Source organism: Mya arenaria, chromosome 8 (assembly GCF_026914265.1).
Source record: "Mya arenaria isolate MELC-2E11 chromosome 8, ASM2691426v1".
NCBI lineage: Eukaryota > Metazoa > Mollusca > Bivalvia > Myida > Myidae > Mya > Mya arenaria.
In genome coordinates this window covers 58328726-58349673 of record NC_069129.1, presented here as the reverse complement: position 1 = coordinate 58349673, position 20948 = coordinate 58328726, and the positions used below count along the sequence as shown (strand labels likewise).

Below are 20948 nucleotides of genomic sequence, written 5' to 3'. Positions count from 1 at the left end.
TCATATCAAAATGACAGAACTGTCATAATCGAAGTATGCAACACATGTTATAACTATCAGACGTGTCGATATCAGAACCTGGAATAATCAAGGCTTCTGAGTGTTTAACAAAATAAAAAATAATTGCTTATTTAAGTGTAAGATGGCAATATATTTCACCAAGAGTGCACCAAAAGTTATCATATATGATGAAGTGGCTTTGCCATGAGTGCAATAAATACGTTTGGTGTTCACGAAGTAAGATATATGAAATCGTACCGGAAAACTATAATGTTTTTTCATACTTGTAATTCTTTAAAAAATATGATTATTTTACATTAAAGTTGTGACTGTGATCATGTTTTTCAGTTTCTTAAAGCGAAACGGGCTTCAATGTAAAACAGAGAGTTTTTCATGTGAAAATGTTACATCCTGTTTTTTTTTATAGAAACCACCGAAAAGTTTGAACGAATTTGCGATAAATGAAACTACATGAGCTTGTCCGCACAGGAACCCGGTTTAGTTTTCTTGTACAAAGACGAAACTTTCCTTGAAGAAAAACATATAATAAATGGACAGTGCCTGATGCCATGATGAGCTTACATTGTCCAGGAAGTCTGCGAGGCTGCAGTTCCACTTGTCCGGCAAAACCTCCGTAAAGTTGTCGAACGTGTAATATGACGCCTGCCACGCCTCCTGTGTGATGTTTACTGTTGTCAGGGCCAACTGGGGGTCAAAGGTCGCCAGGCTTTCCTGCCACGCGTGGAAGTTACTGTGAAAACAGAAAAAGAGTTTGATTGTGACTAGCTGACAAGCCAATATTAAAACAATAGAGAGAGTGACCTTGGAGTCAAAATCTTGGTAGTCTCTACGTCATTATATTTCCTTGAACTGAACAGACAAGTAGTCAAGGCTGTGTCCGTTAATACATGTCTGTTTACACAATACCTCCTCGGTATATAGCAAGGATCTACCATCATATGAGTACATCCAAGAATAGTTTTCACTGTCGGAGAAATAAATACATTTGGTTTGTTATTCATATATCGATTTGGCCAAACTATAGAAACACGTCTGGATCGATGTGTTCAGTTGCATTCACATATGCTGCTCAATATAGACTGGCTGACTGGCATTTCGGACACAGTCACGTATTTGTTGGCTGTAGTAAATGTTCACATCCACGTAACAGTTATTGTATATGCTTTCTTAACTACGCCTGGCTGCAAATTACAAGTCATTCAGTAAAGCAAAAATAAATAACTTAGTGTTGTTGCGAATGTCTCTAGCAGGCGCGAATGCGCAAACCGCCGAATAAACAATGAAAACAATTTATATGGCTATACGGTATTGTCAGAAGTTTGCTACATTATTAAATCAGTATCGGCCGCGGATCATATTGGTGTAGATATGAACGAAAACACTAAGACAGAATACCAACTTCTACAGGCTGGAAATTTCACCACGGTCAATGACATATCTTTTGCTCGCGTAGCTACTTAAAATGTTGATCCGGTTTTAACTTACAGACTTAAAGGTCTTTGTAAACTGATACAACCTACTGTTCAAAAGCAAAGCCCGTATTAGATCATGTTAATACACAAGAAAAGTATTTCAAACGTTTGAATTGTTAATCTTTTGACCCTGGATTAAGCTAATCTTGGACTTCAAACAAATGGTGATGCAATAACATAGATATGTGCGATCTGTGAGACCATCCATTTCCCAAATGTCATAGACGAATCATTCTGTATAATGTAATTTAGGAAAATTACCATACCACATGCGTAAAAAAATTCTATTTAAACAGAATGTAATTAAAGGGACACGCTCATGTTTTTGGACCAAAAATAGTTTTCCCGGTAAGGCATCTGAAAACACTTATTTCATCATTATTTTACTCAATGATATCGAAATTGCAGACAAAAAAAAAACCCATTTAGTGTATAAAAAAGAATTGTTTAGTTTTAGTGGGATGTGAACCCGCGCCGGTAAAGTCAAGAACAAATAAGGAACAGACGCCTTCACCACTAGGATGCTAAGACTTTTTCAGGATTGATGGATATTTTGACCTTTTAGTAATGCATTGATAACATCACAAGAAAATGTCAATCAACCAATCACGCAACAACAAACGTAATTAAGTGACCATTAGCGTTATTAATGCTAATTTAAAGAATATTGTGATCTTCAAAGATGACATTTGAGGAAATATCAACATTTGCTGAAGGGTTCCAGCTTTAGGTATTTAACACTCCTTAAGGCTTATGATTTGCCACACTTAATTTCGTCATACAAAAAAGTGCATTTTACAAAAAACATGAGCGAGTACCTTTAAATAGATTACATATACAAAAACATACTTGAATGTGGTAACTTCAACCGCCTGTGAGGTCATTAATTTAAACGAATAAGTCTATGTAATCATTACGACACCTAGTTGGCAGAGTGCCCCAAAATTGTATAATTGAATCGCTTAACAAAGAATTAAACCATACTTTATTTGAAGAATTTCATTTAAGACTTGCCATAAAAACGGGCCATGGGTAAAATGGTGTATAGAATGACAACGATGATGCAATACCAGTGGTTTACAGAGGACAAACGTTTTGAGATGTGTCGTCTGTACATAGACCCCTGTTATCTTCAAGGATGAATGTGGTTTATTTCCTTATTTCGGGCTATTTCTCCTTCAAAACCACTAACAAATATTGACTCTGCTTAATCAAAGATCAACAGGGAGTGTTCATGTTATAACTTCCTTAATGCCACGAATACTTGCGTTTTGATTTTTGAATAGCGTTTACAGTAATATGATATTTAAATAGTTCACAACAATATGTTCACTCGTATTCTAATTAAGTGAAGACCAATTTCGTGCACTAATATCACACAAGCAGGAAGAGATAGCACATACAATAGATTAGGAATTGTCAGAAATTTAACACTTCTAGGTGTCAATGTTTGCACACACTGTGTATACTTTTGTTAGTTTCTGTGACAATTTGAAGTTTAGTTTAAACTTATTTGTTTTACAACGATTGTGAAACAAGTTATTACAACATTATAAATCACTCTCGTTGGCACGATGTTACGCGAAAGTGTGGTCTTGTGTTGTGGGGGAAACCGGGTGCCCGGAGGAAAACCCCTTTTCCGAATTGGTGACCAGTCCACTAAACCAAACTCAGTGTGTTGAGTCCAAGTGAAAGTTGTACTCATCTCGCTTTGTAAACAAATTTAAGAATTCAAAGCTGCAAACATGAAGCTCCATCCACTTTAAACACATGTTGGTAGATCTGTCACTACCCTTAAACGCAAAGAGCATGATTTGAAAATGTCAATATTTGCTAATTGAACAGCCATTTCTTTCTCTTAACTATGTGGAACTGCAAACAAGACTCAAGCTGCACAACTTATTCACTCAAACAAAATTTTCCTAAGTTTCATGACTCTAGAACATATAGTTTTGGGGTGTTGAATGACACACATTGAAAATGTCAATTTTTGGTAATTGAAGGGCCGTGACTCGCCCCTTACTATGCGCAGCTGCAAACTAAACCCCAGGTGCACAACTCTATCCTCTCAATAACATTCCCCTTAGGTTTCAATATTCCATGTAAAATAGTTTTGTAGTTTCGAAATATTGAACGACACAAGTTCGCATAGTACTTTTGGGCGGAATCACGGACGGACGCACGGAAGGAGCAAATTTATATGCCCCTCCCATAACATTTAAAACAACAACATGAGAACAGTTAATCATTTACTTGATGTTAAACCTCAGTAAACTTAAGGCATCCAATGTAAAAGGGTACTTCTATGCACAATAATTGACCCCCCCCCCCCCCCTATAACACACGCCAAAAAGTATCATTATTAATAACGTTATTGTTGCTTATGTTTTTATTTCTTATTTCAACTGTAATCGAAAGTGAGCTGACCGTTTTCGATCTTTCAGGGGTAAAAAAACCTTTCTTGAGGTATATGCTTATATATTTACATCTCAACTTCTATATCTTAAGTAAACTACCTCGGCAATTGCGGTAATCATCTGATGGACGCAGCCACTTCGGATATGTTCGGATCGCGAACCTTCGGACTCCACACACTCTAACCATCCCGACTGCGTTCATACCCCGATAATGACATAAATCCCGCAATTCATTCCTTAAGTATTTATTTTATATAGTATTTCTCTTCTTTTTAAATCTGTTCAAAATATGCCAACAAAGTATGGGGTCATCAGACACCTAAAACATCTCAAGAATCTCAAGTATAATTACACATGTACATGTTGTTAATGTGAATCAGGTATACCATACCTCAAATATTTTAATATTACGATTTTTGGAATATCTGTGTATAAACTCAGTCTGTCCCAACAAAGATAAAACATTGCAATGGGTAGCTGGAATAGACCGCAGCACATTTACATGCACGTATATGCACTATTGACCGCAGCACATTTACATGCACGTATATGCACTATTGACCGCAGCACATTTACATGCACGTATATGCACTATTGACCGCAGCACATTTACATGCACGTATATGCACTATAGACCGCAGCACATTTACATGCACGTATATGCACTATTGACCGCAGCACATTTACATGCACGTATATGCACTATAGACCGCAGCACATTTACATGCACGTATATGCACTATTGACCGCAGCACATTTACATGCACGTATATGCACTATTGACCGCAGCACATTTACATGCACGTATATGCACTATTGACCGCAGCACATTTACATGCACGTATATGCACTATTGACCGCAGCACATTTACATGCACGTATATGCACTATTGACCGCAGCACATTTACATGCACGTATATGCACTATAGACCGCAGCACATTTACATGCACGTATATGCACTATAGACCGCAGCACATTTACATGCACGTATATGCACTATAGACCGCAGCACATTTACATGCACGTATATGCACTATTGACCGCAGCACATTTACATGCACGTATATGCACTATAGACCGCAGCACATTTACATGCACGTATATGCACTATTTGTAAATTACTTGAAGATGAGTATCACTTTCTTCTAGAATGCATATTGCACAATGAACTAGATAATTATATACATAGGTACTACTTAGTATTTACAACGTCCATATACGTTTAAATTAGTTGACTTGTTTAAAAGTGACAATCTTATTCAAAATCAATACATACTCATGTAAAACAAACATTAATTTTGAGTGATACACCCTCAACTCCTTACTAAATAATGCATTTATGGAAAATATTAATTTCTATTAACACTATTATAACTGTGTATTTAATAGCTTAAAACGCAAAAATATTAGATTATTGGTGAATGCTAAAAGGTTTACTGCAATTTACTATGGTCTCATTAAGTAGAAATACCGTGTTTTCTGCACATTTCTTTTAAATTATACCCGGTTTTCTTCATAAGAACCACTGTTTTGGACATTTGTTCATCGTTTTGGGTATATTAAAACAATTGTATTAAATGTGTTAAATCTTAATTGGGAGTAATAGTAGTGCATCTTTAATAAAGGAAAACACTCGACTTCATATGTTTACCACGTTTATATAAACAAGGCATATATTCCATGTGATGAGATATTCTGTCTTGATTTTTATTTAACTCTGCATCGATCCAAATGTGTGATAAGAAAACTGTATGTTAGCATTCTTCTTACTTCTAGTATGTTTAGAATGGTTTTATGAATATCAACAGATATGATAATACAATATGAATGAAGTATATCAAAATGGGATATCCATAAAATTTCATAATAAGATAAGTTAAATCAAGTAAATTTGGATGTTCACTCTAAGCTGTATATTTTTGTAACACCTTGACCTAAGGGTCAATGAGGGCATGTTTTTATCTATTTTATCTACTACATGTATATTTTGTTTGTCATCTCGTTTTTTGGAAAACGATTGTTTTACATGTATGAACGTTTGAATTTGTGGACATATTTTTTACAATATTCGGCCACATAGGTTTATGACCTTCTGGTAATATATTTTTTTTGCTCCGTTCGCACTATATTCACGATTGTTGCTAACAACTAAGGAATCGGAAACTTATTTGACCTCAATCTCATTAATTAGGATTAATTTACAGGGAGTATCAGTAATTCGACATGTTTGATATAAATCTCCTAAACAAATACAATAAGACTAATCAATATACATTGTGAACTTTTAATATTATAATAATCAGTTGATAAGTATTTTAAGTATTTGCAAGTTCCCCGTTGGTTCGAGGTCTCAGGGACCAGCGAAAATACATCGAGCTTTGGATTATTCGAGCCAAGCGGGAATGCTTCCTTCCGTATAAATAAATCGGTCTTTTAAATTAAGTTCGAGCCAACGATAAAATCGAGCTAAGCGATTTCGAGCCAAAGGAATTCGACTGTATGTATTTAATGTCGCACTGTCGATTCTTTCTGGGTGTACACAATCAACTTAAATGAAGGTCAATGGTTACTTTCTCTTTAAAAAAATAATCAACATGGCCAACACAAAGTTAAGGCAACCCTGTACTTACTGTAGGTCACAGTCCTCAAGCATGAGAGTAGCCTTAAATCCAAGAACGGCGAAGATGACGGAGGACGCGAACAAGGCGGTGAACCAGTTGACGACGGAGATGACAATGGCGTCCCGCTGGCAGTTGTTGTGAACATTATTGTAGCTGGAGAAGGCGATGAGACCGCCAAAGCCGAGCCCAAACGAGTAGAAGATCTGGGTGGCTGCATCCAACCACACCCGCGGGTCCAGTAGACGGTCGAGCTGAAAAAGGCAATCAGGTGTGATTTGGTACCATGAATGCAGAGATGGTAATAATAACAAATATTTTTATTTGAAGAATGTTACGCATTGTGACAAACAATGTAATTATAGAGTGCCCTCTAATAATAATAATACAAACATACAGTTTTGACATAAACTTTGAACAGTTCATACATTAATAATATTAGTCAAGTATCATACATAATATAAAGTAAATTATATATTAAACGATACTTAATAGGACATGAATACTTAGACATGTTTAATACATCAGTCCATCAAATTGCAAACATCTACTGACAGACACCCTATTTTTTTGGCAACAAGGGATAAGTAATATAATGAATATAAAAATGTTTTAATCATAAATATATGCAATCGGATTTGAAATCTTTAAAGGAATGTTTCATTCAAAAAGAACGATTTATACTTCAGTTTAAAAGTTGTTAATTTATGGACATTTCTGACTTCTATAGGTATTTCATTACATACTTGCATCATGTTATTTGAATAGGAATCTTTGAGGTAAACATATCAGACATAAGATAACAAGCACGCGTATAAGTGAATGAATTTTAATGTTGCAATTTATATGTACGATAGTCATAAGTTGCCGTTTCGAAACGCGAGTTAATGTTACGACAACAAGAAAGATTAACCATTTCCGACATGGTGCAAATTTAAGTTCATCCCCTTTCATGCTTTATTTTTTCAATATATCGGTGGTGAGTTTTGCTTTTCCGGTTGTAAATGTCATGTTTTTATTTCTTTCACTTAGTGACTCTAGGTGCGAAACAACTAAAAGCCCAAGTATAAAGGTTACGAAAACACGAAATTTAAAAAATAAGCCCATTCGAAATACGTCGGCCATTTTCCACGATGTTTACGACTAATTGGACGAAGTGCTCCGAATGACATCAGCTATCATAATGTCCAGGAAATAACTTTATTTTAGTTTTGTCTTGATTAATTTTGTTCATTATTTACACACAAAAATATACGATTTTTTACAAACAAATGACATGCAGACATAGAACCAGATGTGATTATTCAACTCTAAAATATCAGTGTAAACAGAAAACTAGCGATGTATTTATTTGTGGCTATTAGTGTAAGTAAACAAAAAATATCACTATTACGGATACATATCTATATATTATTATCAAACTCTCCTCATGCTTTATTCGTTGTACGTATTGTATTATTAAAGTGACACTCTTTTTCAAAATCAGTACATACACATGTATGCCAAACATCAATTTTGACTGATAAACCTTTAACTACTTACTTAATAAGGCATTTATGGAAAATATAAAATACTGATAACAATACTGTAACCGTGTATGTATAAGCTGAAAACGCAAAAAATAAATGAATGGTGAGTGCTAAAAGATTTACTGTGATCTACTATCGTCTCATAAGGTAGAAATACAGTTTTTTCTGCACCTTTCTTACAAATTAAACTCGGTATCATCATAAGAACCATTGTTTTTGACATTTATTCATCTTTTTGTTATATTTAAAAGAATTGTATTACATTATGGCAAATCTTATTTGGGAGTAAGAGTGCATCTTTAACTAATAAGTTTGAACTTACATAACTTGATAAAATAAAATACGCATTGGCATATTGCCTTATGCTTTTCTTTAAATAAACTCTTTAATCTTGTAGACCATTCTCATACATTTATCATTATCAAACTTCTGATGAAGGAGAATGTAGTAGACCATCGTTCCCCATTCGTAACGGGACAACTCAACACTTGGCATGTTCTTTAAACCCGGTCGATATAATTTGCATTGTATATTTTAAGTTACCATTCATCTATTTACGTCAACAGTTAACAAAACACACATGTGGAAGATATACGTGCATTGATTTCCTTAGATGTATTTGTTAAATAAAATGATGATGTTTGCTTAAACGTAACAGCTTATGGGAAAGAATATCTAGAAATAAGGGTATAAAATCTGTTTTATATTCTTTTCTTTCCCGGATATAATTCCAAATATTATCATAAAAGCTGTCGGTATCAAATTTCTTTAACACTTCATTTTCAAAATAGCCAATACATATACGCACAGGAGCAGGTTGCGTTGTTTTGACACACCACGCCCCCGACCCTTTTTTCAAAATCATTTTTAGTAAGAATATATGTGGTTACTGTAACTTGTGAACAGTGGCAAAAAAAAATTGTAAGAGGAATGCCCCGACCCCATGGCCCCAATTAAAGGGCAACAATTAAATGTCCTGAAGGTCCCGAAAAGAAAATTAGTCATTTCTAATTAACAATTTCGTCAAATAATAAACACATACATATCAAACTCCGGATTCTCGCAGGCTCTTATCCCAATTATCAGGATAGGTTGATCTTTTCCAGGAATTCCACATATTCGTTTGCGAGATAAATCTTGACATTTACCGGCACAGCTGGCCCGCGGTATTTAGGAGCGTACGTCAGACGCCTCAGAATAGCATCTGCTGCACAAGGTTTCATAATGTGATGTGTTAATACAGACTGTATGGATCTATATTTGATTAAGCTACACGTAAACAAACACTTTCCATCATGTTTAAGCTGATCGTTTCGATGACTGATGAACTGATTATCATATTATTTGTAAAGGTTAAGGTATTCCACCAATCATTAACCGGTTAAACTCATTAAGGTGTTAGAAGGTTTCTACCAAACGCATTATAAAGACGATTCCGGATTTGTCATGTGTCGGGGTTCCATTCCGGGCACACCTTAAGACGTGCATTCAATACATTCACCACACACCCACCCACATCCCATAGAAACATCAACGTTGTATGGGAGTTTGGATGACCTACCCCTCAAAAACCATACACATCTTAATGTAGTCTAAAATAATAGACGTGCTATACGGGATTTCAATCATGAAGGATTTGCCATATCAAAAATCTTTTAAAAAAATCCGTCAACGTACAATTATTTGGACTAATGTTAGTGTAGAAAGGAACAATCTTTTTTTCTGTGCATTTTGTTCTATCCTATATGAAGTGGAGGGTGGGGGAGTATTATTGACTGACGTTATCGGATACGAAGTAGATTCTCTTATTATTTTATAGTGTTAAATGGAGTGGATCTCCGTCATTTCAAACAAAAGTATGCTTATGCATGACAGTTATATAACTCCAGATGTGTTAGTTAAACAAAGCTGCATCGGTCACGGGTTATGACGGGTCTGCATTAAATTTGAATATGTTACAAAAGCCAGGGACGCTTTTGCATGTTTAACTGACGTTTTCACCGTTTGAGTAATGTTCGCCTCTTATGTGGAATGTCAAATTCATTATTTTTTGAGGACACACCAAAAATAAGCGTGTAACATCAGTGTCCTCGAGGCTATTTTTAAACGAACATTTGACGCGAGGTCAGCCTCTGTCAGAATTTACTTTGAATTTAAATTCTGCTTTTAAGTTACTTTACCTAATATTTCATTATTAAAGTACATTGTAACGTTGCGGAAATGTAAACACCTTAAAATATATGTCGGGTTTTCTTTACTTCTCCCCCATACAAGGGCAGATCCTTGAATTGACGTAAGAAGGGGGCCGTAACTAAGGGGCAGAACATTTTTACATTCGCCGGCCTCCTCAAAACCGAATGTTTTTAAATGTAGGTAGGGGGCTAAACGGTCACTCCCCAGAAGGTATTCGCAAATACTAACCCGAATGGTGCACTTTGAGCTTGTTATGCTATTTTTTCTCCGATACTGACATAGAAAATAAACTTGGACGGGCGCCCCTTGTATAGGGGGCGGGCGCATGGTGTGCCACCGCCCAAAATTCGATATGCCATAATACTTTAGATGTGACATTCCCTTGGATCAGATCCCCTTCCACACTATCCATACACAGGTACCTCACATTAGACGTGCATATCACTATTGAATGTTTTATATCACCAAACCACTTTTCCCCTCCAAAAACCTAGAAGGTGCGACTGGAAAGAGTATGCGAGTCCACTACATTCAACGACACCCCAGCTAAATCAGACAAGTTCGATTTATTAATATATTCGTGTATGTAAGAGATAATCATTTAGGGGCCTCTTAAAGAGTACCCCCCCACACACACACACCCGACCACCTCTGGTTGCACTCCCCAGTCCTCCTCCCGTGTCTCACCTTTGGTGTGTACATGTGAGCCAGACCGTCCACGGCGCCACGGAGGGTGATGCCTCGCACAAAGAAGATAATCAGAACGATGTATGGGAACGTTGCCGTGAAATACACCACCTACAATATACAAGGAATGCGTTTGAATGCTTTAAACTTTCTAAATCACACTGGATTAGTTAGGGGGAAATTTTACAATGAACAATGAATATTACGAGAAAGAACTGCCACATAAACGAAACATACATTACATCTGTAATAAACATCGTCGTTTGTAATGACGTACCGTTGATGAACTTAAATAAGCTTATTCAACAGATAATAGTTCATATGCATGATACTAGTATGTCACAAACGAACACAAAACCCCCCACACAAATCAGTCTGATCTCTTGACATTTACCAATCAGATCGATCGGACTATTTAAGCACAATAGGAATCAACTTAAACTACATTTTGTAAGGAGTATTGTTATACGACCTATGCCTTAGTTAAAGTTAAATGTTTTTATCCACCGAGAGCTCTACATACTTCATTATCAACTGGCCACGATCTTGCCCTCCATTATGCCATACCAAATTGATTTTTATGTTTAGCATTATCTCTTAGTACAAAAAACCTATGCATTATTTCTTAGTACAAACAAACCTATGCATTATATCTTAGTACAAACAAACCTATGCATTATCTCTTAGTACGAAAAACCTATGCATTATCTCTTAGTACAAAAAAATATACATTATCTCTTAGTACGAAAAACATATGCATTATCTCTTAGTACAAAATCTATGCATTATCTCTTAGTACGAAAAACCTATACATTATCTCTTTGTACGAAAAACCTATGCATTATATCTTAGTACGAAAAACCTATACATTATCTCTTAGTACGAGAAACCTATGCATTATCTCTTAGTACAAAAAATTTATACATTATCTCTTAGTACGAAAAACCTATGCATTATCTCTTAGTACAAAAAAATATGCATTATCTTAGTACGAGAAACCTATGCATTATCTCTTAGTACAAAAACCTATGCATTATCTCTTAGTACGAAAAACCTTTGCATTATCTCTTAGTGCGAAAAACCTATGCATTATCTCTTAGTGCGAAAAACCTTTGCATTATCTCTTAGTGCGAAAAAACCTATGCATTATCTCTTAGTGCGAAAAACCTACGCATTATCTTAGTACGAAAAACCTATGCATTATCTCTTAGTACAAAAAACTATGCATTATCTTAGTACGAAAAACCTATGTATTATCTTTTAGTACAAAAAACCTATGCATTATCTCTTAGTACGAAAAACCTATGCATTATCTCTTAGTGCGAAAAAACTTTGCATTATCTCTTAGTGCGAAACATCTTTGCATTATCTCTAAGTGCGAAACACCTATGCATTATCTCTTAGTACGAAAAACCTATGCATTATCTCTTAGTACAAAAAACTATGCATTATCTTAGTACGAAAAACCTATGCATTACCTCTTAGTGCGAAAAACCTATGCATTATCTCTTAGTACAAAAACCTATGCATTATCTCTTAGTACGAAAAACCTATGCATTATTTCTTAGTACAAAAAAAATTATGCATTATCTCTCAGTACGAAAAACCTATGCATTATCTCTTAGTGCGAAAAACCTGTGCATTATCTCTTAGTACGAAAAACCTAGCTACATGTATCCTGAAAAAAACGACCCCCCCCCCCCCCCGATAAAACGAATACTAAATGAATGAGTTACATCCTCAGTAAATTAAGTCATTTCTTGAACATTCGCAATTGTTAGCCATGATAGATTTCCACTGCATTTAGGTGTGTTGATCACACAGACTGAATCATTTCTCATATCAAATGCCAAGAATACTAGTTCAAGTAGAAAGCATGTTGTAAACTCTTGTGTTCTGTAGTCGGAATTATAGTAAAGGAAATTAAAAATATCGACAAGATCGTTTATGATATAAAACATGTTTTTATTTCGATCGGGAATACCAGAACCTTTCCGTCCCGCGGACGTTAAACATAGAACCGAGTTGGTGTGACCTAAGTACCCAGAGTCGTTGAATCAGAAGGGTGTTCAAGATGAAGGATCGTTGTCCCACATTTTCAAGATGCCATACATTTGTACCAAAGAATTTAAAATGTTGGCGTACATTATTATCCTAGAAGGGTCTGTGTTCCATTATTATTTAAAATGTTGGCCTAAATAATTATCCAAGAATGGTCTGTGTTCCATTATTATTTAAGATGTTGGCCTACATAATTATCAAAGAATGGTCTGTGTTCCATTATTATTTAAGATGTTGGCCTACATAATTATCCAAGAATGATCTGTGATCCATCATTATTTAAGATGTTGGCCTACATAATTATCCAAGAATGGCCTATGTCCCATATTATTTAAGATGTTGGCCTACATTATTATCCAAGAATGGTCTATGTCCCATATTATTTTAGCTGTTGGCCTACATTATTGTCCAAGAATGGTCTGTGTCCCATATTATTTAAGAGGTTGGCCTACATTATTATCCAAGAAGGGTCTATGTCCCATATTATTTAAGAGGTTGGGCTACATTATTATCCAAGAATGGTCTATGTCCCATGCTGTTGAAGATATTGACCTACATTATTATCCAAGAAGGGTCTATATCCCATATTTTTTAAGAGGTTGGCCTACATTATTATCCAAGAAGGGTCTGTGTCCCTTATTATTTAAGAGGTTGGCCTACATTATTATCCAAGAAGGGTCTATGTCCCATATTATTTAAGAGGTTGGCCTACATTATTATCCAAGAATGGTCTATGTCCCATATTATTTAAGAGGTTGGCCTACATTATTATCCAAGAATGGTCTATGTCCCATATTATTTAAGAGGTTGGCCTACATTATTATCCAAGAAGGGTCTGTGTCCCATATTATTTAAGAGGTTGGCCTACATTATTATCCAAGAAGGGTCTATGTCCCATATTATCTAAGAGGTTGGCCTACATTATTATCCAAAAATGGTCTATGTCCCATATTTTTAAGATGTTGGCCTACTTTGCCCTACATTATTATCCAAGAATGGTCTATGTCCCATATTATTTAAGAGGTTGGCCTACATTATTATCCAAGAATGGTCTAGCTATGTCCCATATTATTTAAGAGGTTGGCCTACATTATTATCCAAGAAGGGTCTATGTCCCATATTATTTAAGAGGTTGGCCTACATTATTATCCAAGAAGGGTCTATGTCCCATATTATTTAAGAGGTTGGCCGACATTATTATCCAAGAAGGGTCTATGTCCCATATTATTTAAGAGGTTGGCCTACATTATTATCCAAGAAGGGTCTATGTCCCATATTATTTAAGAGGTTGGCCTACATTATTATCCAAGAAGGGTCTATATCCCATATTATTTAAGAGGTTGGCCTACGTTATTATCCAAGAATGGTCTATGTCCCATGCTGTTGAAGATATTGACCTACATTATTATCCAAGAAGGGTCTATATCCCATATTATTCAAGATGTGCCCCTACATTATTATCGAAGAACTGTCTATATCCCATACCAGATGTCCATTATTAGTTAAGATGTTTGCTATTATCCAAAAAGGGTCTTTATCCCATATCAGTTGTGATGCTGACCTAAATTATTGTCCAAGAAAGGTCTATGTCCCATATTATTTAAGATTTTGCCCTACATTTCTTTTCAAGAAGAGTATTTGTCTAATCAAATAGCTTGATAACCAACAACCATGTATTTACTTGACAACATCTCCCCTTCATAAAATATCAAAACAAAACACGATTATTGATCTTTGAAAGAATGAAAACAAGTTCGCCTTGCCACATTCATTCAATCGCAGATTAAATGTCAGCGAGAATCCTTTTAAGGTCCTCCATTCTGTCTGGCAGGAAATAAACTTCTAGACGAGGGAAAATAATAACTTGGGTATAAAGTCTTCTGTGGTTTAATTAAGGTCGTACTAATAATTCAAGGCTCACGTTTGAAGACATTTTTATACGTTTTATAAGCTGATATAAATCACACTTCAGACCGTTTGCAGTAAACCAGTACTGAGGCCAAGAGACCGCCCCCTCCCCCCCCCCCCCCCGTTGGGACTTCAACTCACGCCATCTTGGGATGATAGGCAGTTGTCTAAACCACTATAACCCTCAATATACAAATGATCTGCATTAAAACACCCATTCTGAATAACTCCCTCAAACGGCATGTGGACCCATTTTGAAACCATTGTACTATTTTCTTTATATGCTGTTTAGTACGGACTTTTAATGCAATTGTATATTTAACGCCAAGTTCATTCGTAAAGTCTTTATATCCTTTTAAGAGCCTTTGTGTAATCTTTGTATAGTGTATTACCATTCAAAAGAATTGTAAGGTATATCATTATCATAATAACAATCTGACTTTATTTAATTATGGATCCCATTTAATAGAGAGCTTAAAATCTAGTTTAGATATCATTTCGTTCCATGACCTTGTTTAAGTATTCAAGGTCTCCTGAATGTACAGTACGTAATGACGCAATACTTTAATGCGGCCATTTAATAGACATTAGGTTTCTTATTTTCTTCCTGTATTTTGGTTTAATGATGATTCGATCTTATCTTGTTTACCTTCGTAAAGTATAGCATTATGGTTGAATTAAATCTGTTTCAGCATGCACGTGTTAAAGCGCAAAACACTTATAATACATTGGACCAATAAAAAAAAACATTATTAAATTTAGAAGAATACTTGAATATATATAATTATCATAATATATAATTAGAATATATATTATTGCTTCCTTCAGTTAATGGTGCCTTCTCCTAAACATGTATACATGTGTACGTACCATTGTAAATATTTGTTAATATTGTGTTTGTCCTCATGGGCCGTATGGATTACTGGATGTGAAATAAATCTTCTTCTTCATATTTATATTACAATTGTATCTGTATAGACTTCCTGAATGTTATGACATTTGTGAATGATGGTACGTGTCAGCCGTAACCAACGTTACTGTTTCCCTTTTAGTTGGAATGTCAATGGAATGGTAAAAAAGTTGGGAACAAATAGTATACGTAGTTATTATAATACATATATTTAGATATTTAATCGCGTTACATATGCAATACCTTTTTACTATTGCGTCAGCTACCCATAAAATGATGATTGCCATATTTCAAAATGTATAGGTAAGGCCAAAAAAATAAATGGTTTGGTTAGGGTTATATCCTTTTCAAAAATAGGTAGGGTATACGTAGGTAGGTTTTTTTAATTATTTTTTTTATTTGGTTTTATATAAGAACGTTATTTTCATCGTTGGATAATGTGTTAAAGTAAGCTCCTGTATAAAGCGTTCAAGGATTTAAACTACATATTAAAACACACTTTTTTACCAACTGATTATAGAATCCGTAGGGTCGGCGCCTATTTCGTAGGTAGGGTCGGGTAACCCGAACCAAATTTATTTTTAGGTCTGACAACAAAGAAGGAATTTAATTTAAATATAAAATATAATTTGATCAGCAGGGATAGCAAAACAGTCAATAGTTCATGAATATAGCTTATTGCAAACGAATGCTTGGAGGTGCATTTAAAATACCTTATAAAAATCGATACGTGGACCGGTGTTTCCCTGTATTAACTAATCGGAGGACATTATGGTATCACATACAAGCTGGTCATCACTCGGAACTCCTCGGCCATTTTTATCGAAAACAACCTCGGATGTATACCGGCACATCAGTTGAAGTAGTTCGATTTTTTTGAAAATTATATTATTAATTAAATGTAATGTTTTAGAGTTGTATTTATTGATCTAAGTTTAAATTGATTGCCAGTGAATTGTATTATTATAAAACAAAATTAAGATTTCCAAGAGTTAATTCATAAAGTTTAACTGCGAAATAAAATTACTACGCGATCTTCTTGCAGCGGACTTAAACGTATCGCTTTTTGAGTATGTTTACCGTCCAAATACATCCGAGGTTGTTTTGGATAAAATGGCCGAGGTGTGTAACTATTATATAAACATTTCCGGTAAAAATCGTTCAAAATCAGTCATAATGTATGATTAACAAATATAAAAATAAAGATATAATTCATTTGCTTACAACGCGGAAAAGTAAACTTAGTGGAGAAAAGTGTCTAGTATATATACTGACGCATTTCAAAGCCCTAGACAAAACAGCATAGTTTTCTAATAATAGTTTCATTTTCGCTCGAAATAAGTTTAATGAATATTGGAATGTTTGGACTGCGCCAAATCTTAGTTCATGTTATAATGGACATTTTATGAGAAAATTGAATTCATCTTCGAGTGTATTACAGAGTTGGCATTTTCGTGATGCCATGATGATACTGACCATACTGTTGATTGCTGATGTCTGGTGATCCCATACGCTATTGATGTCGTTTAAAAAGATGTTACTTGCAGGTTGTTAACACAAAAAAATAAAATGAAATGACGAAAAATACATTATATATAAAGTGATTTCCGTTGGTAAAGTTGCTCTTAATTTTAACTGACGACTGAAATGACGTATTTTGCAATCTTTCAAGATTACAAAGTCTGTTCGTGTTATTTTATCTTATGTTTGTATTTTGTATATTGTTTTGCACCGTTTAAGATAATGCTAAACATAATATTGGATCAAAAGGCATCCAACGTAGTTATATTTGTGTATCTTATACCTTAAAACTTGTAACCTAGCCAGCGTTCCGATGAGGAAGTTATTTTAACACAGGACAAAGATATCGCACATGAAAACAAGTCAATTTTATTCCTCAAGATTTCAAAACAGACCTTGACTTTCATTGTTTGTATACAACAGGATGTGCTGATATATAATTTATAGCCAATGGGCCAGTGGCAGTTCAACTCCTTGAGGTGCTGTGTCATTGTGCTTTGGACAATGTTGGCTGTTGTGTAAAACAGAGGGATCTATATGAGAACAGTTCGTGCTACCCGGATCAAAACACAAATTTACACTGTAGTCAACTATTACTACAACTCAACTTGTTAATTTTCAATTGCATGTTAATAAATTGTTTAGTCAAAACTTGTGGCAGTTTCCATTTTAGCGTTGACTTTACCAAAAAACTTTAAGCACTTGTTAACCAATCGCGACCATGTTCCTTAAGCAATGTAATTAAAAAAACCCATTCACATGCTTCTCTGAGGACAATTAAAAGCCAACACTTAAGTGTAAGTATAACACAAAACAGTTACTACTTTTAAAAACACTTGATGTAACGTATCTGTTATCAATACATATGAACTATCCCTACACTAACATGGACGAACTTAAACATTGTTGAATTATCATCGCCCCATACTTCACCACCGTACCTTCCCAGAAGACTTGATCCCCTTCCATATACAGGCGTACACGATAGTCCAGGCAAAGATGAGGCACAGCAGCATCTTCCACTTGATGCCATCGGGCGAGTCAAGCCCCGGGGAGATTTCAAGGGCATTGTGATACCAAAAGTAGGAAGTGGCGCCCCCTTTCACACACTCTTCAATCTCCACCTGAGTCGTCACGTTACCAAGGGTGACCGTATCAGTGGGGCACTCCGCCCACGGCAGGGGGTACTGTGAAGATAATAGTAAAACGGTATCAAGACAATTATTCCCACAATCAGTACAAGCCCTAGGGGCGTTTTTGTTTATATTAAACTAGTTTCAGTTTTGGTTTCAATGGTTTCGGTAGTTAGAAAACCTGTTTCGAAAGATTTGCTTGAAGTAACAAATGCATTACACGGTTATGTGTACAGCTTAAACGAAATGATGGAGTTTCTGAATGTAGCCATTATTTCTGAATTTCTTCAAAACAATGATTCCGCAGATGGTCGTTTGCCTGTTTTAATTAAATGGTATTTCAACACATCGTGTTGGATCACCATGCGCCGTGTTTTTTTGCTTAAAGTGAGCTAGTTTTCGGATGGAACAAACCGACGAATCGCCTCCGGAGCGGCTTTTGATACTTTCTAAAACCAGTTTCTGATTTCGTTAAAGATCGACAAATCTGGCTTTCCTTTTATTTGAGATTGTCACATCAAATGTACAGTTCGTGAAACCAATATAAAATAAAAACTAGTTTATTACCAACAAAAACGCTCCAAGTTAAGGAGCCGGAATCGAAAAGGTTGAAGGACCAAATCCCCACTGAAAAGGTGTTAGACAAATAGACGAGGAGTACTAGTATCTAGATAACATAGAAGGGCAAGGACACAGTCAGTGCTTGTTTATTGGTGTTTATGTGTCGTATGTTACATCAGAAACTAAATGCCCTTGAAAAAAAATGCGTGTCTGACATAAAGCTCAGACTCGCGAATGGGTGATGAATGAAAGACAGCATGGAGCTATCATCACACATTCATTGCGCGAACAGGCAGACATTTTACATGCACTGCATGAACGAACATGAAGTGATAAATCTGGACCGATTGGAACATTTTTGCTGTTAATAAAAACCCATAGACTAAACATAAATGACGAAATTTTGCGTCGTTGACGCCGCTGTCTTCGGGATGAAAAGAAGGTACAGCGGTCAGATAATTTCCCGCAATAACGGCGGCCTAGTTCATGTCCAAACTACACTAATTTGAAATATTCTTGAGTCTGTGTCCTTGGAAGAAAGCAGTAGCGGTGACGTTTTACATAGACCAAGAGTAAATGTACCTGATAGGGCCCGAACCAACGACCTCATGAGTGAGAGACTGACACATATACCACTATATCACACTTCCTAATATCACATTTGGAAAGCGTGTTTTTTCGTGACTGCCATAGGCTTATATCAAAGGTAGCAGGCATTGACCTACCTGAAATGAGTGGAAAAGGTAGAAAAAGCACCACATGATGATGGCGTTGTAGTAGATCGCGACGTTGAAGGAGGTGATGGCGGATGCGAGCCCGATGCCGCCAAGGAGAGGGTTGATCTCGTTCCACACAATGACTGTCCCCTTCTGCATCCGCTGTCCGATGGCGAACTCCAGGTAGAGAATGGGCATACCTTCCAGGAACAACATGATCAGGTACGGGATCAGGAACGCACCTGGAATTTGTACGGTAAATAGTCACAATAAAACGGGAAATAGTCAAAATGGTACGAACGAACGGGAAAATGTCCGAATTGTAGAATTGTATGACAAAAAGTCAAAATAGAACGGAAAATAGTCGGAATGGGAGGCTAAGAATAGTGAGAATTGGAAATGTGTTGCCTGATTACGAATGTAACTCAGACATATTAAAGTATATAAATGTGCAGGTTTGGCAACAGTACGGAAAATATCAAGATACTGCTAGTATCATGCACGATATTTGACATTAGCATAGTGAACAGTCATGTACGGTAAGCGAATATGCCATGGATCCGGCAAGTGTACGGTTAACAGTCTAGTGATATGAAGTCTGAGAGTGAGGCTGATACATTGGATAACGAAATTTCGCTGGATGAGTAGACGTATGTGAGATTCAGGCTGATACATGCAATAAAGAAATTTAAAGATAAGTTGACGTATGTGAGATTCAGGCTGATACATGAAATAAAGAAATTTAAAGATAAGTTGACGTATGTGAGATTCAGGCTGATACATGCAATAACGAAATTTAAAGATAAGTTTACGTATGTGAGATTCAGGCTGATACATGAAATAACGAAATTTAAAGATAAGTTGACGTATTAGAGATAAAGGCTGACACAGGAAATAAAAAAAATAAAGATAAGTTGGCGTATTAGAGATTCAGGTTGATACATGGTGTAACAAAATTTAAAGATAAGTTGACGTATATGAGATTCAGGCTGGTACATGCAATAAAGAAATGTAAAGATGAGTTGACGTATATAATATTCAGGCTGTTACATGAAGTAACGAATTTTAAAGACGTATTGTTTAGCTATCTTATCTTACTCCCGATTTACCAGATGGTTCCGAAATCGAAAAGTACAGTATTTCTTCGAAACATACGAGCTAGTGTAAGGACGATAATATAAAACGTTCAGCTAAGTTTA

At 35.6% G+C, this 20948-nt stretch overlaps 1 protein-coding gene across 1 annotated transcript in view; it reads right to left on the bottom strand.

Moving 5' to 3' along the window:
• The window catches only part of LOC128243120 (sodium- and chloride-dependent transporter XTRP3-like), a 45042-nt gene that overhangs the window by 15973 nt on the left and 8121 nt on the right, over positions 1-20948 (bottom strand). Inside the window, exons 2-6 of the mRNA XM_052960675.1 lie at positions 19759-19991; positions 18281-18526; positions 10940-11050; positions 6543-6784; positions 583-751 (exon numbers count right to left, since the gene is read on the bottom strand). Of these exons, the coding sequence (XP_052816635.1) occupies positions 583-751; positions 6543-6784; positions 10940-11050; positions 18281-18526; positions 19759-19991 (1001 nt within the window). The remainder of the gene's footprint in view (positions 1-582; positions 752-6542; positions 6785-10939; positions 11051-18280; positions 18527-19758; positions 19992-20948) is intronic.